Source organism: Bos mutus, chromosome 5 (assembly GCF_027580195.1).
Source record: "Bos mutus isolate GX-2022 chromosome 5, NWIPB_WYAK_1.1, whole genome shotgun sequence".
In the NCBI taxonomy this organism is placed as follows: Eukaryota; Metazoa; Chordata; class Mammalia; order Artiodactyla; family Bovidae; genus Bos; species Bos mutus.
In genome coordinates, this window is record NC_091621.1 from 99,810,850 (window position 1) to 99,826,584 (window position 15,735).

The 15,735-nt window shown below is 48.8% G+C and overlaps 1 protein-coding gene across 2 annotated transcripts; it reads left to right on the forward strand.

Annotated features, from left to right (window-relative positions):
- The first annotated feature begins 1,194 nt into the window (after positions 1-1,194).
- Positions 1,195-15,458, forward strand: EIF3D (eukaryotic translation initiation factor 3 subunit D). Of its 2 annotated transcripts, none has more exons than XM_005887463.3 (15): positions 1,195-1,349; positions 3,714-3,846; positions 4,118-4,163; positions 5,314-5,450; positions 6,694-6,779; positions 7,341-7,413; positions 8,206-8,318; positions 9,070-9,202; positions 9,603-9,750; positions 10,375-10,505; positions 11,653-11,738; positions 11,831-11,960; positions 14,184-14,326; positions 14,589-14,872; positions 15,313-15,458. In XM_005887463.3, exons 2-15 carry the CDS (start codon positions 3,724-3,726, stop codon positions 15,324-15,326), a joined length of 1,647 nt encoding a protein of 548 aa, XP_005887525.1. In that variant the 5' UTR covers positions 1,195-1,349; positions 3,714-3,723; the 3' UTR covers positions 15,327-15,458. The 2 variants fall into 2 exon arrangements, with proteins under 2 accessions (XP_005887525.1, XP_070227456.1); XM_070371355.1 differs by having other exon boundaries at positions 8,209-8,318.
- The last annotated feature ends 277 nt before the right edge of the window (positions 15,459-15,735 follow it).

Here is a 15,735-nt window from a genome sequence, read left to right on the forward strand (position 1 = left end):
ATGAAATTAAAAGACGCTTACTCCTTGGAAGAAAAGTTATGACCAACCTAGACAGCATATTCAAAAGCAGAGACATTACTTTGCCAACAAAGGTCTGTCTAGTCAAGGCTATGGTTTTTCCTGTGGTCATGTATGGATGTGAGAGTTGGACTCTGAAGAAAGCTGAGTGCCGAAGAATTGATGCTTGTGAACTGTGGTGTTGGAGAAGACTCTTGAGAATCCCTTGGACTGCAAGGAGATCCAACTAGTCCATTCTAAAGGAGATCAGTCCTGGGTGTTCTTTGGAAGGAATGATGCTAAAGCTGAAACTCCAGTACTTTGGCCACCTCATGTGAAGAGTTGACTCATTGGAAAAAACTCTGATCCTGGGAGGAATTGGGGGCAGGAGGAGAAGGGGACGACAGAGGATGAGATTGCTGGATGGCATCACCGACTAGATGGACATGAGTTTGAGTGAACTCCGGGAGTTGGTGATGGACAGGGAGGCCTGGCGTGCTGCAGGTCAAACTCCGTAGGCTGTTTCCAAAAAGACAGCACAGTTGCCATCGTAGGAAGGTGGTTCCTGAGTCGCCACTTCAGAATCACAACCAATTAAAATGCAGGTTTCTGGGCTCCAGCTAAGCCACGCTGGTATAACAGTCTATGGAAGAGGACCCGGAATCTTCATTTTTCAAATTAGCACTCCAGGAATCTTTGTCAAACAAGAAAGTCTGAGAACTGCGGAGCTATGGTTTGAACACTGGCAGCGACCCCCAAAACTAGTAGTCTGATCTACTCAGGTGACTTTGCACCTCCTGGTCTGTTTCCGAAACCGCTGAAGGCTCAGTGAGTAGCCACAAAAACCTGCCTGAAAGACTCGAACTCCCCCTAACGGTGAAACTCGAAACACACGCTCTTTTAAAGAAGGCAGGAACCGCGGGTCATTGCGGGATACAGAGTGGCCAGAGCGGCCCGCACGGCATTGTGGGACATCAGCCAGTCTCCGCTTCCAACTCCAACTCCAAGGCCGCCACGTTTCATGGAACTTGAAGCTCTCGGAGTGTCGCCGGATGCCCCATGACGTAACTGTAAACATCCTCCGGTGTCTATCAGCCTCGAAGGCTAAATAAGAACACCGCGAAAAGAACAGTGACGAACTTCCGGATATGCCTTCGCTTTACGACTCCTGCGCTCCGCCGTCGAACCGGAAGGAAGCCAAGAAGCAGTTTACGACACCGTCGGTCGTGTTTACGGTACCGGCCGCTGCGCGCGCATCTTTCTTCCTTTCCCGGTTCCCCGGAGCTCAGGCAGTGGCGCGGTATCCGGCCTAGACTATCTCTCACCATCGGGGCCGGTTACGGCCGTTACAGGTAAGCAGCGTATTCCATACGCTTCCGCGGACCTCCAGAGCAGAGTTGGGCTGCGCCTGGCCTTCGGGGGCCTACCGGAAGAGACTTCCGTACGCCCACTCCTGCCTTTCTGTTCCTGCGTTGGGCGGGGCGGGAATCCGCCTTCGGCCCCCAGGTCCGACCCAGTGCGGGGCAGAACCTGTGGTTGAGGTCTCTTTCCCTGGAGTCCGCTTAGCGGCCACCGACGGTCTGTTCTGATGTGAACGTGCCATTAACCCCGCTGAGTCTCAGGGTCTTTTAAAGTGCCCCACGGTTCCCTGAGCTTCTAGAGAGGGCTATTGGGTGTGCCACCCTGAGCGATGTTCGGCCCTGCTCTGAGGAGTTCGGTCTAAATGTTTCTTTTCCTTGCTTATGAATTGGAAGGCTGGGATGTAGTTGGTTGATCTCTGATTTGATACTAACCCCCCAGGAATTGGCAAACGATCTGCAGTGGCTGCGACAACGTGCCCAGTACATGGCCTGCCAGCCACAAGGCTCTCCCTATGACTGTCCTGTTGGTGCCGCCTCATCCTGTATGTGTAGCCAGTACAGCTGTCACTCCGTTTCAACTGAAAGATTTAGTTTCCCCTATTGGTTACATTGTGCTCTGCCTACATTTTATTTTACGCGTTGAAACCCTTCCACCGCTTTTAAAGTGTGTTTGGAGATATCTTATTGTGTTATTGATATGATCTGAAACCCAGGATCTTTTCAGGCTGCTGTCCAGCTGTAAAATAATGGGAAGAGTGTTACGCTTAAGACAGAGGACCCTAGAAACCAAGTCTATCTTGAAATGATGAGATCAGCTGCTTGATTTGGCTGAACTGTGTAGTTTTATATCTGAAATGGGGGCCTAGGGGTTTAGTGGTGTTGCATCTGACATGTTGTAGGACCCTGGTAATATATAAGGGTGTATTGTTTTGAGGCCACCACACTCTCCCTCAGTCTGCTTCCTGTACTGTAATTTAAGTTCAGGTGGGAGGATGGGGCTTCCAGGTTCATGCCCTTTTGGATCACGCAAGTGTCACCTCTAGGAACTCTCCCCATCATGGGAAAATGAAGAGAGTTTCATAAATTTAGTATCCTTTGCTCTTTGCTCCCCAGACTCTGGAAATATTTGTGTGGTGAATTTTACCCTGGGAACTCAGCTTCTGGGCATTTTCAGGGGATTAGAATGGATGATAAATGCATGAGTTTTTGGGTAGGAATTGTTTGGCAGATACCTGTCTGGAGCCCCTGGTTTTTACTCTTCCTGAGAGGAGTACTGGTGTTACACAAAGTGTGTACACACTTTGTTACACAAAGTGTGGACTCTGAAGCCAGTTTCCCAGGGTTCAGATTTTCATCCATTAGTGTTGTGATTTTAGGCGATTTCTTGATATCTCTGTGCCTCAGTTTTCTTATCTGGAAAATGGGGCTAATACTGGCCCTAACTTGGGAGGAGATTGTTGAGAGGAGTTAATGAATTAATGTGTGGAAAGCACTAACAACATGCCTGGTACTCATAATGTTTATGAACATTGGCTGTGTTCAGCCACTTTCATGACATAAGGCTTCATTCAGGTGGCCTCCTCAACCTTCTGCTGGACTTTCTGCCCGACTCTTATGCCCTGCATAAGAATTTGCACTGACAACAGAAAATTGGAAGAACAACAAAGGAAGGTTGCATTTCAGGATATATTCATGGACCCTTGTTTTTTCTCGGCACTGTGTGTAAATGTATTTTTGTAAGACTGAGTAGTAAGTGTCTTGCATTTTACAATGGAACTATTTCCACGTATGTTAACTAATATATACGGTTTTCACAGTGATCCTCTGAGGGGAATAAAACAAGGATCTTATTATTTTTTCAGGTAAAGAGACTGAGGTTTAGGGGAATTAAATATCGTATGTCTGTTGAAGGTGTGAATGAGAACTGGAACTTGGTTATTAAACTCAAAAAAAAGTTAATTACATTTCATCAAATCTGTAAAACATCGCTGAATTCAAGAAGCACAATTTCTTCATGTAACACTAAGAAAGAAAAGTTGCCAGATACGACATGACACCTCATCAATTAGAAGGTGCAGGTTCATTTCAGAGATAGTACAGTAGAAAAAAAAAACAGTGAGATATGATACATAAATCTGGTTAGCAGTCGTCTGAGTTTTAAGTATTCACAGTATTATTTACAGGAAGATGTTAAGTGGAGAGCAGCTCAACAGTTGAGGCTTCTGTTTTGTGTTTTGCTTTTTTACCTTTATCATTCATGTATTAGCTTACCTCAAATGGAAGACTTGTGGGTTTTTTTTTTTTTTTTTTTGAGGCTTTTCTTCATGGAGTTACTTTGTTATTTGTATTTTTAAGGTTTTAAAAGATGGCAAAGTTCATGACGCCTGTGATCCAGGACAACCCCTCAGGCTGGGGTCCCTGTGCAGTTCCGGAGCAGTTTCGGGATATGCCCTACCAGCCGTTCAGCAAAGGAGATCGGCTCGGAAAGGTGCTTGCCTGTCAGCAGGGTCTGAATCTCTTAAAGCTGCAGCTGATGCTCCAAGTTCATTTTAATTTTATTCTCTCAAAAGGATAATGGTTATAAGCTCTGGCTACTTCCAGTAGTCATAGGAGAGCTGGGCTCTTACAAAGCTATCCTGAGCCAGTCTTTCTAACACTTTGTGACACCGTGTCCTCACTTGGGAGGAGGGGGTTTCTGGGTCAACAGAAACTTGCCTGGTTGACGTGTGCTCTCTGCCTTCCCTTGTTGTGCTCACTAGGTTGCAGACTGGACGGGGGCCACATACCAAGACAAGAGATACACGAGTAAGTGTTCTCCGCCTGCCTGCCTACCCAGGTCAGGCCCTCGGTGGATTGTTCGTGTTTCTAGTAACCTCCACCTGAAAGCATTCTAGGATGGGAACGAAATGGTGATAATTCATAATTTTTAGGGGCCTATTATGGACTGTGGAGACAATCCATTTTTTGTAAATAGCCTCAAAAGTTAGACTGTTCAGCATATTATAGTAGGTTTTTCCCCCTACTTTGGGGAGCCATGGCCCCTTTTACAAATCTGGTGAACATATTCCCATTTTGTATTTCATTACTTGGGATTTACTGAGCCTGTAAGGCCAGTCAGTGGATCCCAGTTTTAAAACTCCTGGTTTTAGGATCCTAATAGAAGTTAGTTTTTTCCTCTGTACTAGTCAAGAGAGCTAGGAATGGCTCTCTGGAATACTGAGTCAAAGACGATCTGAAGTCTGAGGTCAGCCAGAAAGCCAGTCCTAGCCCATTAGCCACGTCTGCCTTGGGCGCCAGCTGGTGACAGTGATGACGTGTGTAACCGCCTGCTTGCCTCTCCTGAGAGAGTAAACTGTAACTCCTGTTCTTACAGAAGAAGGCAGAGTGCAAAATGGGCTTGTCTTGAATTCCTCAGACTCTGTCTTGACTTAGAAAGTTCTTTGGATCAGAGCTTTTTAAACTTGAATGTGCGTATTAATCTGCTGGCTGCTGCTACTGCTAAATCGCTTCAGTCGTGTCCAACTCCGTGCGACCCCACAGACAGCAGCCCACCAGGCTCTGCCGTCCCTGGGATTCTCCAGGCAAGAACACTGGAGTGGGTTGCCATTTCCTTCTCCAGTGCATGAACGTGAAAAGTGAAAGTGAAGTCGCTCAGTTGTGTCCGACTCTTAGCGACCCCATGGACTGCAGCCTACCAGGCTCCTCCGTCCATGGGATTTTCCAGGCAGGAGTACTGGAGTGGGTTGCCATTGCCTTCTCCATAATCTGCTGGGGATCTTATTAAAAGGATGGTTCTTACTCAGTGGATCTAGGGTGGAGCTGTGAGTCTGTACATCTAAAATGCTGCCAGTCGATGGGGTGGCTCCTGAGACCACACTGTAAATATCAGGCTTTAGATTACTATGTACTTAAAAAGTTTGTGGGTAGTGTTACATACTGTCACCTTTGCCTGCAGATAAGTACTCCTCTCAGTTTGGAGGTGGAAGTCAGTATGCTTACTTCCACGAGGAGGATGAAACTAGTTTCCAGCTGGTGGACACAGCGCGCACACAGAAGACCGCCTACCAGCGGAATCGAATGCGATTCGCACAGGTAAGTCAAGAGCCAGCAGTCTGACCATCTTGGGGCTGTCACCTGGTGCTAAAAATGGTACCATGTGAGTACTGATGAGGGGAAAGCATGTTACTATGGGTATCCTAATGAATCCCATAATATATTAATGGGCTTCCCAGGTCTCCCAGTAGTAAAGAATTCACCTGCCAAGCAGGAGATGCAAGAAACACAGGTTCAATCCCTGGGTCAGGAAGATCCCCTGGAGTGGGAAATGGAACCCGCTCTAGTATCACGGGAGCCTGGCAGGCTGCAGTCCATAGGGTCACAAGGAGGTAAATACGACTCAGCACAGCTGAGTGAATCCAAGTAGCTCTTTAGTGACAAACTGTGCTAAAGTAAACGGGTACCATGTCCAGGAATGCCTTTAAACAGTTCAGCTGTCTGTTGACCAGTAGCTAGGACATCTGTGCTAAGGATGGCTGTTTGTGCTGGATAACCATGTGCGTCAGTGTCTGTTGCCTCGAATAATTGCTGTGTCCGGGATTTACTGAGTAGATGATCCAGTTGGGCTGCATCTTCTCACATAAAGAGGCAAACTCAGCAACTCTAATAAGAGCCAGTGAACCTGCCTCAGTAAAAGCATGGATATGAGTCTAAGCTAATTCAAGGTACAAACATTTTTATTGTGCTTCAGTACAAAAAACCAGATAACTGCTTTTTTTTTTTTTTAAACAAATTGAAGGTTTGTGATAGCCCTGCATCGAGCGAGTCTTTCAGTTCTATTTTTTCAACAGCATTTGTGCACTTCATGTCTCTGTCATAGCAATATTTCAGACTTTTTTATTATTATCATATTTGTTGTGATCAGTGGTGTTACTAATCGCTGAAGGTGGTTAACATTTTTAGCAATAAAGTTTCCTTCTAATGAAGGTATATACATTGTTTAAGACATAACAGTGTTGCACATTAGTAGACTACAGTATAGTGTATAGTATTTGTAGCATAAATTATAGGCACTGGGAAAGCAAAACATTGTGTGACCTGCCTCATTACAATACTGACTCTATTGTGGTGGTCTGGGACCAGACCCAAAGTATCTGGGAGGTAGGCCTGTGCTTACTCAACCTAAAAACCCCAGGTGTTGATCCTGTAAAAGCACAGAGTGAAATGTGCAACTGGGCTGCTGCATCCTAAACTCACTCTAACAGCATCCCATTAGGCACCACCAATTATCAGCTGAATGTCCCAAGATTTTAACATGATGTTTTTTCCTGATTCCTAGCGAAATCTCCGCAGAGACAAAGATCGACGGAACATGTTGCAGTTCAACCTGCAGACCCTGCCCAAGAGTGCCAAGCAGAAGGAGAGGTGAGTTGCCCATCCTGTTGGAACAAGTTATTTTTCCAGGACTGACCACACTGCTGTCAGGAAGCCAGAGCAGAATAGTCATCTTCTTCCCCAGTATTACGAAAAACCAAGAAGCCTCCCCAAAGCCAGTTAAGCCACTATTTCAGCCCTGGTGTCGTCTTCCAAGAGCTGGTCATGGCAGAGACCATGGACAGGAAACTGCTTGCACTGGTTGTGAGCACTGACTGACACGGAAACAAAGGCAGACAGGAAGTGACCCCAGAGCTTCACCTAGACGCAGGGCTTCTGTGGTGCAGCTCCCGGGGCCCATTCACACCGGGTCCTGTGAGTCCCTGGAGCTGTGTAGGACAGTAGCCTGCCCGAACTGAGGCTGCCAGAGGACAGCCTCTAGAGGTGGAGTGGTATATACTGGTCATATACTGGTATACACTGGCATATTGGGGGCAATATGCCTCTCCTAGCATGTCTAGTGTGTGCTGTTTTCGTCTTGGATTTTGTTTTTTCTTAAGCCTCTACTTTCCTTAAAAATCTGTACTGAAAGCAGTTTTCCTATCTTTCCAGAGAACGCATACGACTGCAGAAAAAATTCCAGAAACAATTTGGAGTGAGGCAGAAATGGGACCAAAAATCACAGGTAGTATATCTGTATCAGAATTCTGTCCAGGAATTTGATTTTTTTGGTTGGTTTTATAACAGCATTATTGAGGTTTTTACTTCTCATACTATACAATTCACCCATTTAAGATGAACTCAGTGGTTCATAGTTTATGCACGGAGTCCTGCAGCCATTACTGTGGTCTGTGTCAGAATGTTTTCATCACTACAAAAAGCCCTGTTCCGGTCAGCCGTTTTCCTCGGCCCTAGACCACCTCTTCTCTGTGTTCTGTCTCTGGATTAATCTCTCCTGGACATTTCATATAAATGGAACCAGAGCAGAATGATCTTTTGTGACTGACTCCTTTCACCAAGCATCATGTTTGCAAGGTTCCTCCATGTGGTGGCCCATGTCAGCACTTCATCCCTCTTTATTGCCATGTTCCATTACATGGATAGACCACGTTTTGTCTGTCTGTTCACCATTGATAGACATCAGGGTTTTTACTTGAGGGTATTGTGCATGGTGCCACCGTGGACATTCCTCTAAAAGTGTTTATGTGGACATTGTGCAAGTAGAAGACATGTGTAAGCCAGAGTAAAGGTGCAGTTGTGGGAGTTACATTTGCTGGACTCAGTGCTTGCTGTAGCAGCAAGAATAACCAGGTAATGACATGGGAGAAATGCAGAGGAGCTGTTAGAAAACAGCCAGCCTGTCGTATGACTGTTCTGGATATATTTATTGAATACAAGCCCTTCATACTGTTACCTGCCTTTTGCTTATGTTTCGCGCTGGCTGTCATTTTCCTCCTCCAACGGTTTTTCCTGACAGAAGCCCCGAGACTCTTCGGTGGAAGTCCGCAGTGACTGGGAGGTGAAGGAGGAGATGGACTTCCCTCAGCTGATGAAGATGCGGTACTTGGAAGTGTCAGAGCCCCAGGACATGTAGGTGGCATCTTTTCCTACTCTCCATCATGCTCTTAATGTGTGTGAATGTTGGTGATGACTGTTGGCCTGAGCCCTAGCATTTCCAAAAACATTGCCTAAGATTAGCGGACGAGCTTAAAAAAAAAAAAGTGCCTGTGGCAGGAAAAGCAGAAAGAAGTTTACTGAAGCTAAAACTTCAGTTCTCTTTCAACTTCCTGGCATTGTGAGCAAAAGAAAAATTAAATTATAGGATTCTTGTTGGGAGAAAGCAGAAAGAAATTTCCTATTATTAAAACTCTAGATTTCTTTCAGCTTCCTGAAATCCTAAGCAAAAGAGAAGGTTGGGTTCTTTAGCTTTTTGGGCAGAAAGAGAAAGATTGCAGTTCTTCAAGAGAAGTGACGCTTTTCCTGATGTTTCAAAGAACTCCTTATCTCAGAAGGCCAGTGGGTGGACGTAACTTAGCGGGAGCTGGAGCATCAGCCAGGAGGCAGCCTCCTGCTGAGGGCTCTGTCACTGCTCCTCTCCCTGTCTCTAAAGTGGGGCGGGGAGTGGTGTCCTGAGCCAAATCACTTGTGGTCACTGTTGGGTGGAGCCACTTCAGGACCTGAGGGGGCATGCCCTGCATGAGCTCTGAGAGTCCAGTCAGAGACTGTTTTCATCTCTCGTGTTAGACTTTTGGATAAGATTTTGGATTCCATGGTGTAACAGAGAAGAAGTAGGTAGTCTTGCTCCCCTTGACTTAGCGTGTGTTGTGTGCTCTCCCCTCAGCGAGTGCTGTGGGGCCCTGGAGTATTACGACAAGGCCTTTGACCGCATCACCACGCGGAGCGAGAAGCCGCTTCGGAGCATCAAGCGTATCTTCCACACCGTCACCACCACGGACGACCCCGTCATCCGGAAGGTGGGCACCCCTGCCCCGTGCCCACCTGAGGGGAGCGCTGCAATACCACTGCTGAGGCCTCAGAGAGAGCAGAGATGTGGCGAGGGGTGGGGGGGTGTATGAACCGACCAGGCCTCAGATGCCCCTGTAGATGAGACTCATGTGAATCAATTTAGGATTAGGTGAAAATGAAGGCACTCTGCTGACCGGACCGTAAGTGTTGGGGTGTAACAGGTGGTCAAGAAACTGCAGTTCCTTGGACCCAGGATACAAATTTGCTGGCTGGCTTGCTGCAGCCTGGCTCAGACAAGCAGAGGTGTAGGTATAGGTGTGAGGGCTCCTTGCAGACAAGTCCTTCACCTCCTGTGAATGGGCAGGTGAGCCCCAAAGTAGCCCCATCTCTCTGCTGTCCTCCTTGCAGCTGGCGAAGACTCAGGGCAATGTGTTTGCCACCGACGCCATTCTGGCCACACTGATGAGCTGCACCCGCTCTGTGTATTCCTGGGACATCGTTGTCCAGAGGGTCGGATCCAAGCTCTTCTTTGACAAGAGGGACAACTCTGACTTTGGTAAGAAGCCTGTCTAGGAACAACACAGAGGCTCTGAGTGTCCTTGTTGGTCCAAAGCCATTCCCAGGTACAGAGAATGGGTAGAAGGTGTTCTGTCTCCCCACGAACACCAACAGCCATGTCAGAATCCCCCTCAGCCTCCTCAGAGATAGAGGAAGGGGCTGTCACTGCAGTACCCCTGTCAGGCAGCAGCATCTGAGTCCTCGCGGCACCCCAGCACCGTGTTTCCACCCATTTGAGTAGCATCTTCCTGACCTCTGTCATCTGTCCATACCCCCTTTAGTATGTACTTGACCTTTTTCTTTGGACTGATGCCCTTTTTACTTCAGCATATTTATGAAGGAAAAAATGCACATGTACCATACACATGTGTATGTACACACACACGTTGAATGAAAACCAGGTCACTCAAAAATAGGTGTGGTTGTGACAGAATGTAATGTTAGTATCTCAGGTTATCCAGAAACCCGCCCCACCCAGCCGCCCTCAGAAGACCCAGGTTAGCAGATGGCGGTCCTCTAGAGGAAGGGCCTATGTCGTTTGAATCACCACATCTCCCTAAGGGGCCCTACGCCTCTTTGGTGACTGTTTCATGGGTGGGTGACCATGCTGCCGATTTTGCAGACCTTCTGACAGTGAGTGAGACAGCCAACGAACCCCCTCAAGATGAAGGTAACTCCTTCAACTCACCCCGCAACCTGGCCATGGAAGCAACCTACATCAACCACAACTTCTCCCAGCAGTGCTTGAGGATGGTAAGGTCCTGGGAGCACTCAGTTCATCAACCCCAGTTGCTGCCTACTGAGCATGTACTGGGTCGTCAGCTCTGGGTTGTGGGATTAGACAGGACAGACGGGGGTCCCTGCTTGTCACAGAGGAGATCTCAGCTTGAGGTTAGAGGTCAGAAGGCCTGACTTTGAGCCCTAGATTCACCACTTTTAGCTTTGTGGTGCCAGTCATGTTTCTTCTCTGAAACTGTTTAGTTGCTAAGTTATGTCTGACTCTTTAAGACCACATGGACTATAGCCTACCAGGCTCATCTGTCCTTGGGATTTCCCAGGCAAGAATACTGGAGTGGGTTGCCATTTCCTTCTCCCAGGGATCTTCCCGACCCAGGGATGGAACCCACATCTCCTGCACTACAGACAGATTCTTTACCCCCTAGCCACCAAGGAATCTCCTCTGTAAAATTAGAATACTTGAATAATATTTGTCTCATATAGATACGTTGTGAAGATTCCTTGAAATATATGACCAAGACAACCTTGTGCACAGATACAGCTGCATTTCTTAGGAGCTGGAGATACAGCAACCAGCCAGCCTAAGTGCCTGCCCTTAGAAAACTTTATAATGGAGGGGGAAAGATCTTCCCTGTAGCTCAGATGGTAAAGAATCTGCCTGCAATGCAGGAGACCTGGGTTGGATCCCCAGGCCGGGAACATCCTCTGGAGAAGGGAACAACAATCCACTCCAATATTCTTGCCTGAAGAATCCCATGGATAGAAGAGCCTGACAGGCTGCAGTTCGTGAGGTCGCAAAGAGTCGGACACGACTGAGCGACTAACACACAATGGAGGAGGAAAGATGGTAAGCTCAGGATACGTACATGTTGTGACAAATGACTGTGTGTACCTTGGAGGAAGACATAACAGGAGGGGGCGCTGTTGCTAGTTAAATAAGAGACTAGAAGCTCGTGTTTCACAAACATGAGCATAGGGTGAACGCGAGCTGTTACCTCTGTTGTGACCCACGGGGTGCTCGCTTGGGCTCGGAAGTGTGCCCAGAGCCCCATCGAGCTCTAGGGACCCAGGCAGGGCTGTGACAAAGGAGAGGTGCCGGGTATGGCTGATTGCCTTGGCAACGGGTTGGCGCTGTCTCATGACACCTGTGTCATTTTTACAGGGGAAGGAAAGATACAACTTCCCCAACCCCAACCCATTTGTGGAGGACGACATGGATAAGAACGAGATTGCCTCTGTGGCGTACCGGTATGCCTCCTCCCTAGTGCCCCCGCCCTGTGTGGGTGGTGCATCTGGACCCAGGGCCTCAGGTGACCAGAGGCACTCCTTCTTCCTTGCAGTTACCGCCGGTGGAAGCTCGGGGACGACATCGACCTCATCGTCCGCTGTGAGCACGATGGCGTCATGACTGGAGCCAACGGGGAGGTGTCCTTCATCAACATCAAGACCCTCAATGAGTGGGACTCCAGGGTGAGGCACGCGGGACACCGTGTCCCGGGCTGGCGCCTGCAGCCTGTGTCTCTCTTCCCCTTGCCTTGCTTACAGAGGTTTTCTGTCTTCTGAATTTTCCCCCTACTTAGTTCCACTTTGAGGAAGAGATCGTGTGTGCGGGTGATTACCTTTCCTTTGTGTTTTCTGTCTCTGTCCGTTCCGGCCTCCCGTTGGCTTCTGCCCTCTGCAAGTGTGATTTCAGTCTCTCCTTATGAGCTGGGCTGGCAGCTCTCCTTTTGGACCTGTTGTTTCACTTACGGCAGCCCCTACCTGGTTTTCAACCTTTTGGCACCCTTTTTTCAACTTTGTCTCTTACTGAACTCAGATTATCCCAGGTTTGGCTTTTCAGGAGGGGCATCTTGAAAGAAATATGCATCCTTCGTTTTTCCTTCTCTTTCCGTTCTCCCAGGCTAGTGTGCCAGGATGGGGCTGTCATCCTTTCTGAAAGTACCTGGCCTACACACCTGAATGTAAAATGTGTGGCCATGCTCCTGGTCACTGGTGTGTAGAATAAAAGAGTCTTGGTAGGAGGACAGCAAGGCCAGGCCTGTGTTAATGAGGGTCCAGTGAGATGGAGGTCAGGGGCCATTGTGCTCTGCCTGCGTTAGAGCCTAAGGATTAGCATTCCGGGCACCAGGTTTCACTCCTCAGGTGTTCTTTAGCTTCTGTCACCTGCTGAGAGCACCCTAGAAGGTTTGCTGCAAACTCAGCTCTGAACCAGTGGCCTGCTCTTAGCCTCTGACCACAGCCCCCCAGGAACATTGTCCTGTGTGACGGCGCCCTCTGCTGCTGCCATAATCTGGTCCTGCACGCTTCTCAGCTGCCTTCACATTTCCTTTGCTGTTTCCCTCCTTTTTAACCCCCCAGTGGCACCTTCTCTTAGGGTCAGTCCCTTATGCAACTCTTTTGCCACATTCACTTCTTTATACTGTGTGTGGTCCACTCAGATGGTCTGCCTATCTTAAGGGACCTTGATTCCATCTGCAGAATCTCTTTAGACACAAGGTAGCATGGAGAAGGCAATGGCACCCCACTCCAGTACTCTGGCCTGGAAAATCCCATGGACGGAGGAGCCTGGTGGGCTGCAGTCCATGAGGTCGCTAAGAGTCAGACACGACTGAGCGACTTCACTTTTACTTTTCACTTTCCTGCATTGGAGAAGGCAATGGCAACCCACTCCAGTGTTCTTGCCTGGAGAATCCCAGGGACGGGGGAGCCTGGTGGGCTGCCCTCTATGGGGTCGCACAGTCAGACACGACTGAAGCGACTTAGCAGCAGCAGCAGCAGTAGCAGCATGATCCTGGGTAGTTATGCTCAGGGTTCCCCCAGACTCTGGGATAGCAGATGCAGCAAGAGCAGGGCCACCAGGGACCATCTTAGATTTAAGCCTAACCCCAGGCCTCTTCCTTGAACTCCAGAAATGATTCCTGAAATCTCTTCTGACTCCTGGTCTATCGTTGTTTTTGTTTTGGAATTTTTTGGTGGTTGTTTTTTCTAAAACACTTTGTCATTCCAGTGTCTTCATTTGTCATTCCCTCTGGCTTGACTGTCCATCAGTGTCATTTCTCCTGCTCTCTTAGGCTCAGAGCCTCAAACATCTCCTCCTCCTCCTCCTCTGCACCCTTGAATTCTGCTGTCAGGCTCAGGCTGTCTACTTGCCCAGCCCTGGGTTTCACTGACATCACCCTAGTTCAGGACCCTACTCATAACGCCTGTTATTTTGCATTTGTCTCTTAACTGACCTCCCTAACTCCCTCTCCATCAGGTCAGACCTACCTGACCTCCCCTCCCTCTGCGGGCTTCCACACTAAACCAGTCTGTCTCTTCCCTGTCCCTCTCAGATCCCCCTAACTCCAGCTTCTGCCAGTATTCTCCACGGGTGAGCTGTCACACTCCCTTGTGAAACTCTTTCTCTCCACACCACATGTGATAAACATTTGTATGGCACTTGTTTCTAACATGTGTGCGTATGTGTCCTGGTCTGGTTCAGACCTTGTAAAGAGAGGAGTTACAGTTTGTTAAGCACCAGCTGTGTGGCAGGCTGTGCAAGAGAGGGATGGATGATGTCTTCCTTCTGCTCCACCTGTGGGCTTTCCCCTCCCTGGTTAAGCCCACTAGGGACCTTCTTCTCTACCAGAGGGGCCAGTAGTCCACAGGCAGCATGGTGCCTTGGCACCTGTAACCGGGGCCCTCCTCCCACAGCACTGTAACGGCGTTGACTGGCGACAGAAGCTTGATTCTCAGCGAGGGGCTGTCATTGCCACCGAGCTGAAAAACAACAGCTACAAGTTGGCCCGCTGGACCTGCTGTGCTTTACTGGCCGGATCCGAGTACCTCAAGCTTGGGTGAGATTCCTGCCCAGGAGCCGGGAGCTCATCTTCGGAAAGGAGGGGTCTTCGGGTTAGGAGAACAAGGCTGCCCTTTTCTCCCTTTTCTTGGGACAAGCACGAGGCTGCCATTTAACTGATAACTCAACCCCAGGCACAGCTGTGCCTCTGTGCCAGCGGTCCCCACCCTAACACTGCCACCCGACACCCCCCAGTTGCGTGTCCCGTGCCACATGGTCTGTGCCGGCGTGCCCCACCCTAACACTCCTTCCCCTGGTAGTTACGTGTCCCGGTACCACGTGAAAGACTCCTCGCGCCACGTCATCCTGGGTACCCAGCAGTTCAAACCCAACGAGTTCGCCAGTCAGATCAACCTGAGCGTGGAGAATGCCTGGGGCATCCTGCGCTGCGTCATCGACATCTGCATGAAGCTGGAGGAGGGCAAGTACCTCATCCTCAAGGACCCCAACAAGCAGGTCATCCGTGTCTACAGCCTGCCCGACGGCACCTTCAGCTCCGATGAGGACGACGAGGAGGAGGAGGAGGAGGAAGAGGAAGAAGAAGGTGTGTAGCAAGCCTCCCTCAGAAGTCTGGCGTGAGCTGTGGGCTGGTTGGGGCTCAAGCGCTGCAGCCTCAGTCCTCTAACCTCAGTGGAAAACTCCAGGAATTCCCTGAGGCTTCACTTGGTATGGCATTCAGTCTAGTTCCAGGAGCCATTTCCAGAGCCTTTAGAGCACATGATGGGGTTGGCGAGGAGAGTTAGGGCAGGAAAGAAATGTCTAGAGGAAGGTCTAGAAGTCCCTGATACTAGCCAGCGGTCCCAGGGAGGAATGATGCTCCAGGTTCATGCTAGGCCTTAAATCGTTCTCTCACTTGCTTCACTGGTTGGTGACTGAAGGAAATACCTGGTAGTCCTCTGAGGATCTGAATGGTTTCACATCTGAGTGAAAGTGTTGAAAATCATAAGCAGTTCACCAGTTTGATGTAACCTTTGTATCTTTCAGAGGAAGAAGCCTAAACCAGACGGTGATGTGGAACTGGCATCTGTGATTGCTTCGAGCCTGGAGGACCCTGAATACCTAGTGGGATGTGTGTCTGATTCTTGCTCTCTGAAGCTAGGCCATTGAAATAAATTCTGTTTAGTCCCTTACCTTCATCTGTGCCTACGTTATGACCGACAGCCCTTCTTCCTTCTCCGAGTAGCCCTTCAGAGAGGGAGGGTGAGACGCAGCAGAGTCTCTCTAGAGTTCATAATCTGGGTTCCCTCCTTTGTTCTCAGCATTAGTGGTTTTACATTCCTGCTAGAAGGTGAATGCCCTTGGGTTTTTTGTTCTTGGAACCCCTTGAAATTATCCTTTCCCAGGGAGTGAGGTCCATTGTGAGGTCCCCATAGGAAGTCCGTTTCACAAGCACAAGCTGGCTACATG

What these genes read in the sequence shown, in the direction of transcription:
- EIF3D (XM_005887463.3), top strand. Translation starts at nt 3,724, where the DNA reads ATGGCAAAGTTCATGACGCCTGTGATCCAGGACAACCCCTCAGGCTGG. An exon ending in AAGGAGATCGGCTCGGAAAG is followed by an intron (nt 3,847 to 4,117) that starts GTGCTTGCCTGT and finishes TGTGCTCACTAG; the next exon opens with GTTGCAGACTGGACGGGGGC. An exon ending in TCAATGAGTGGGACTCCAGG is followed by an intron (nt 11,961 to 14,183) that starts GTGAGGCACGCG and finishes CTCCTCCCACAG; the next exon opens with CACTGTAACGGCGTTGACTG.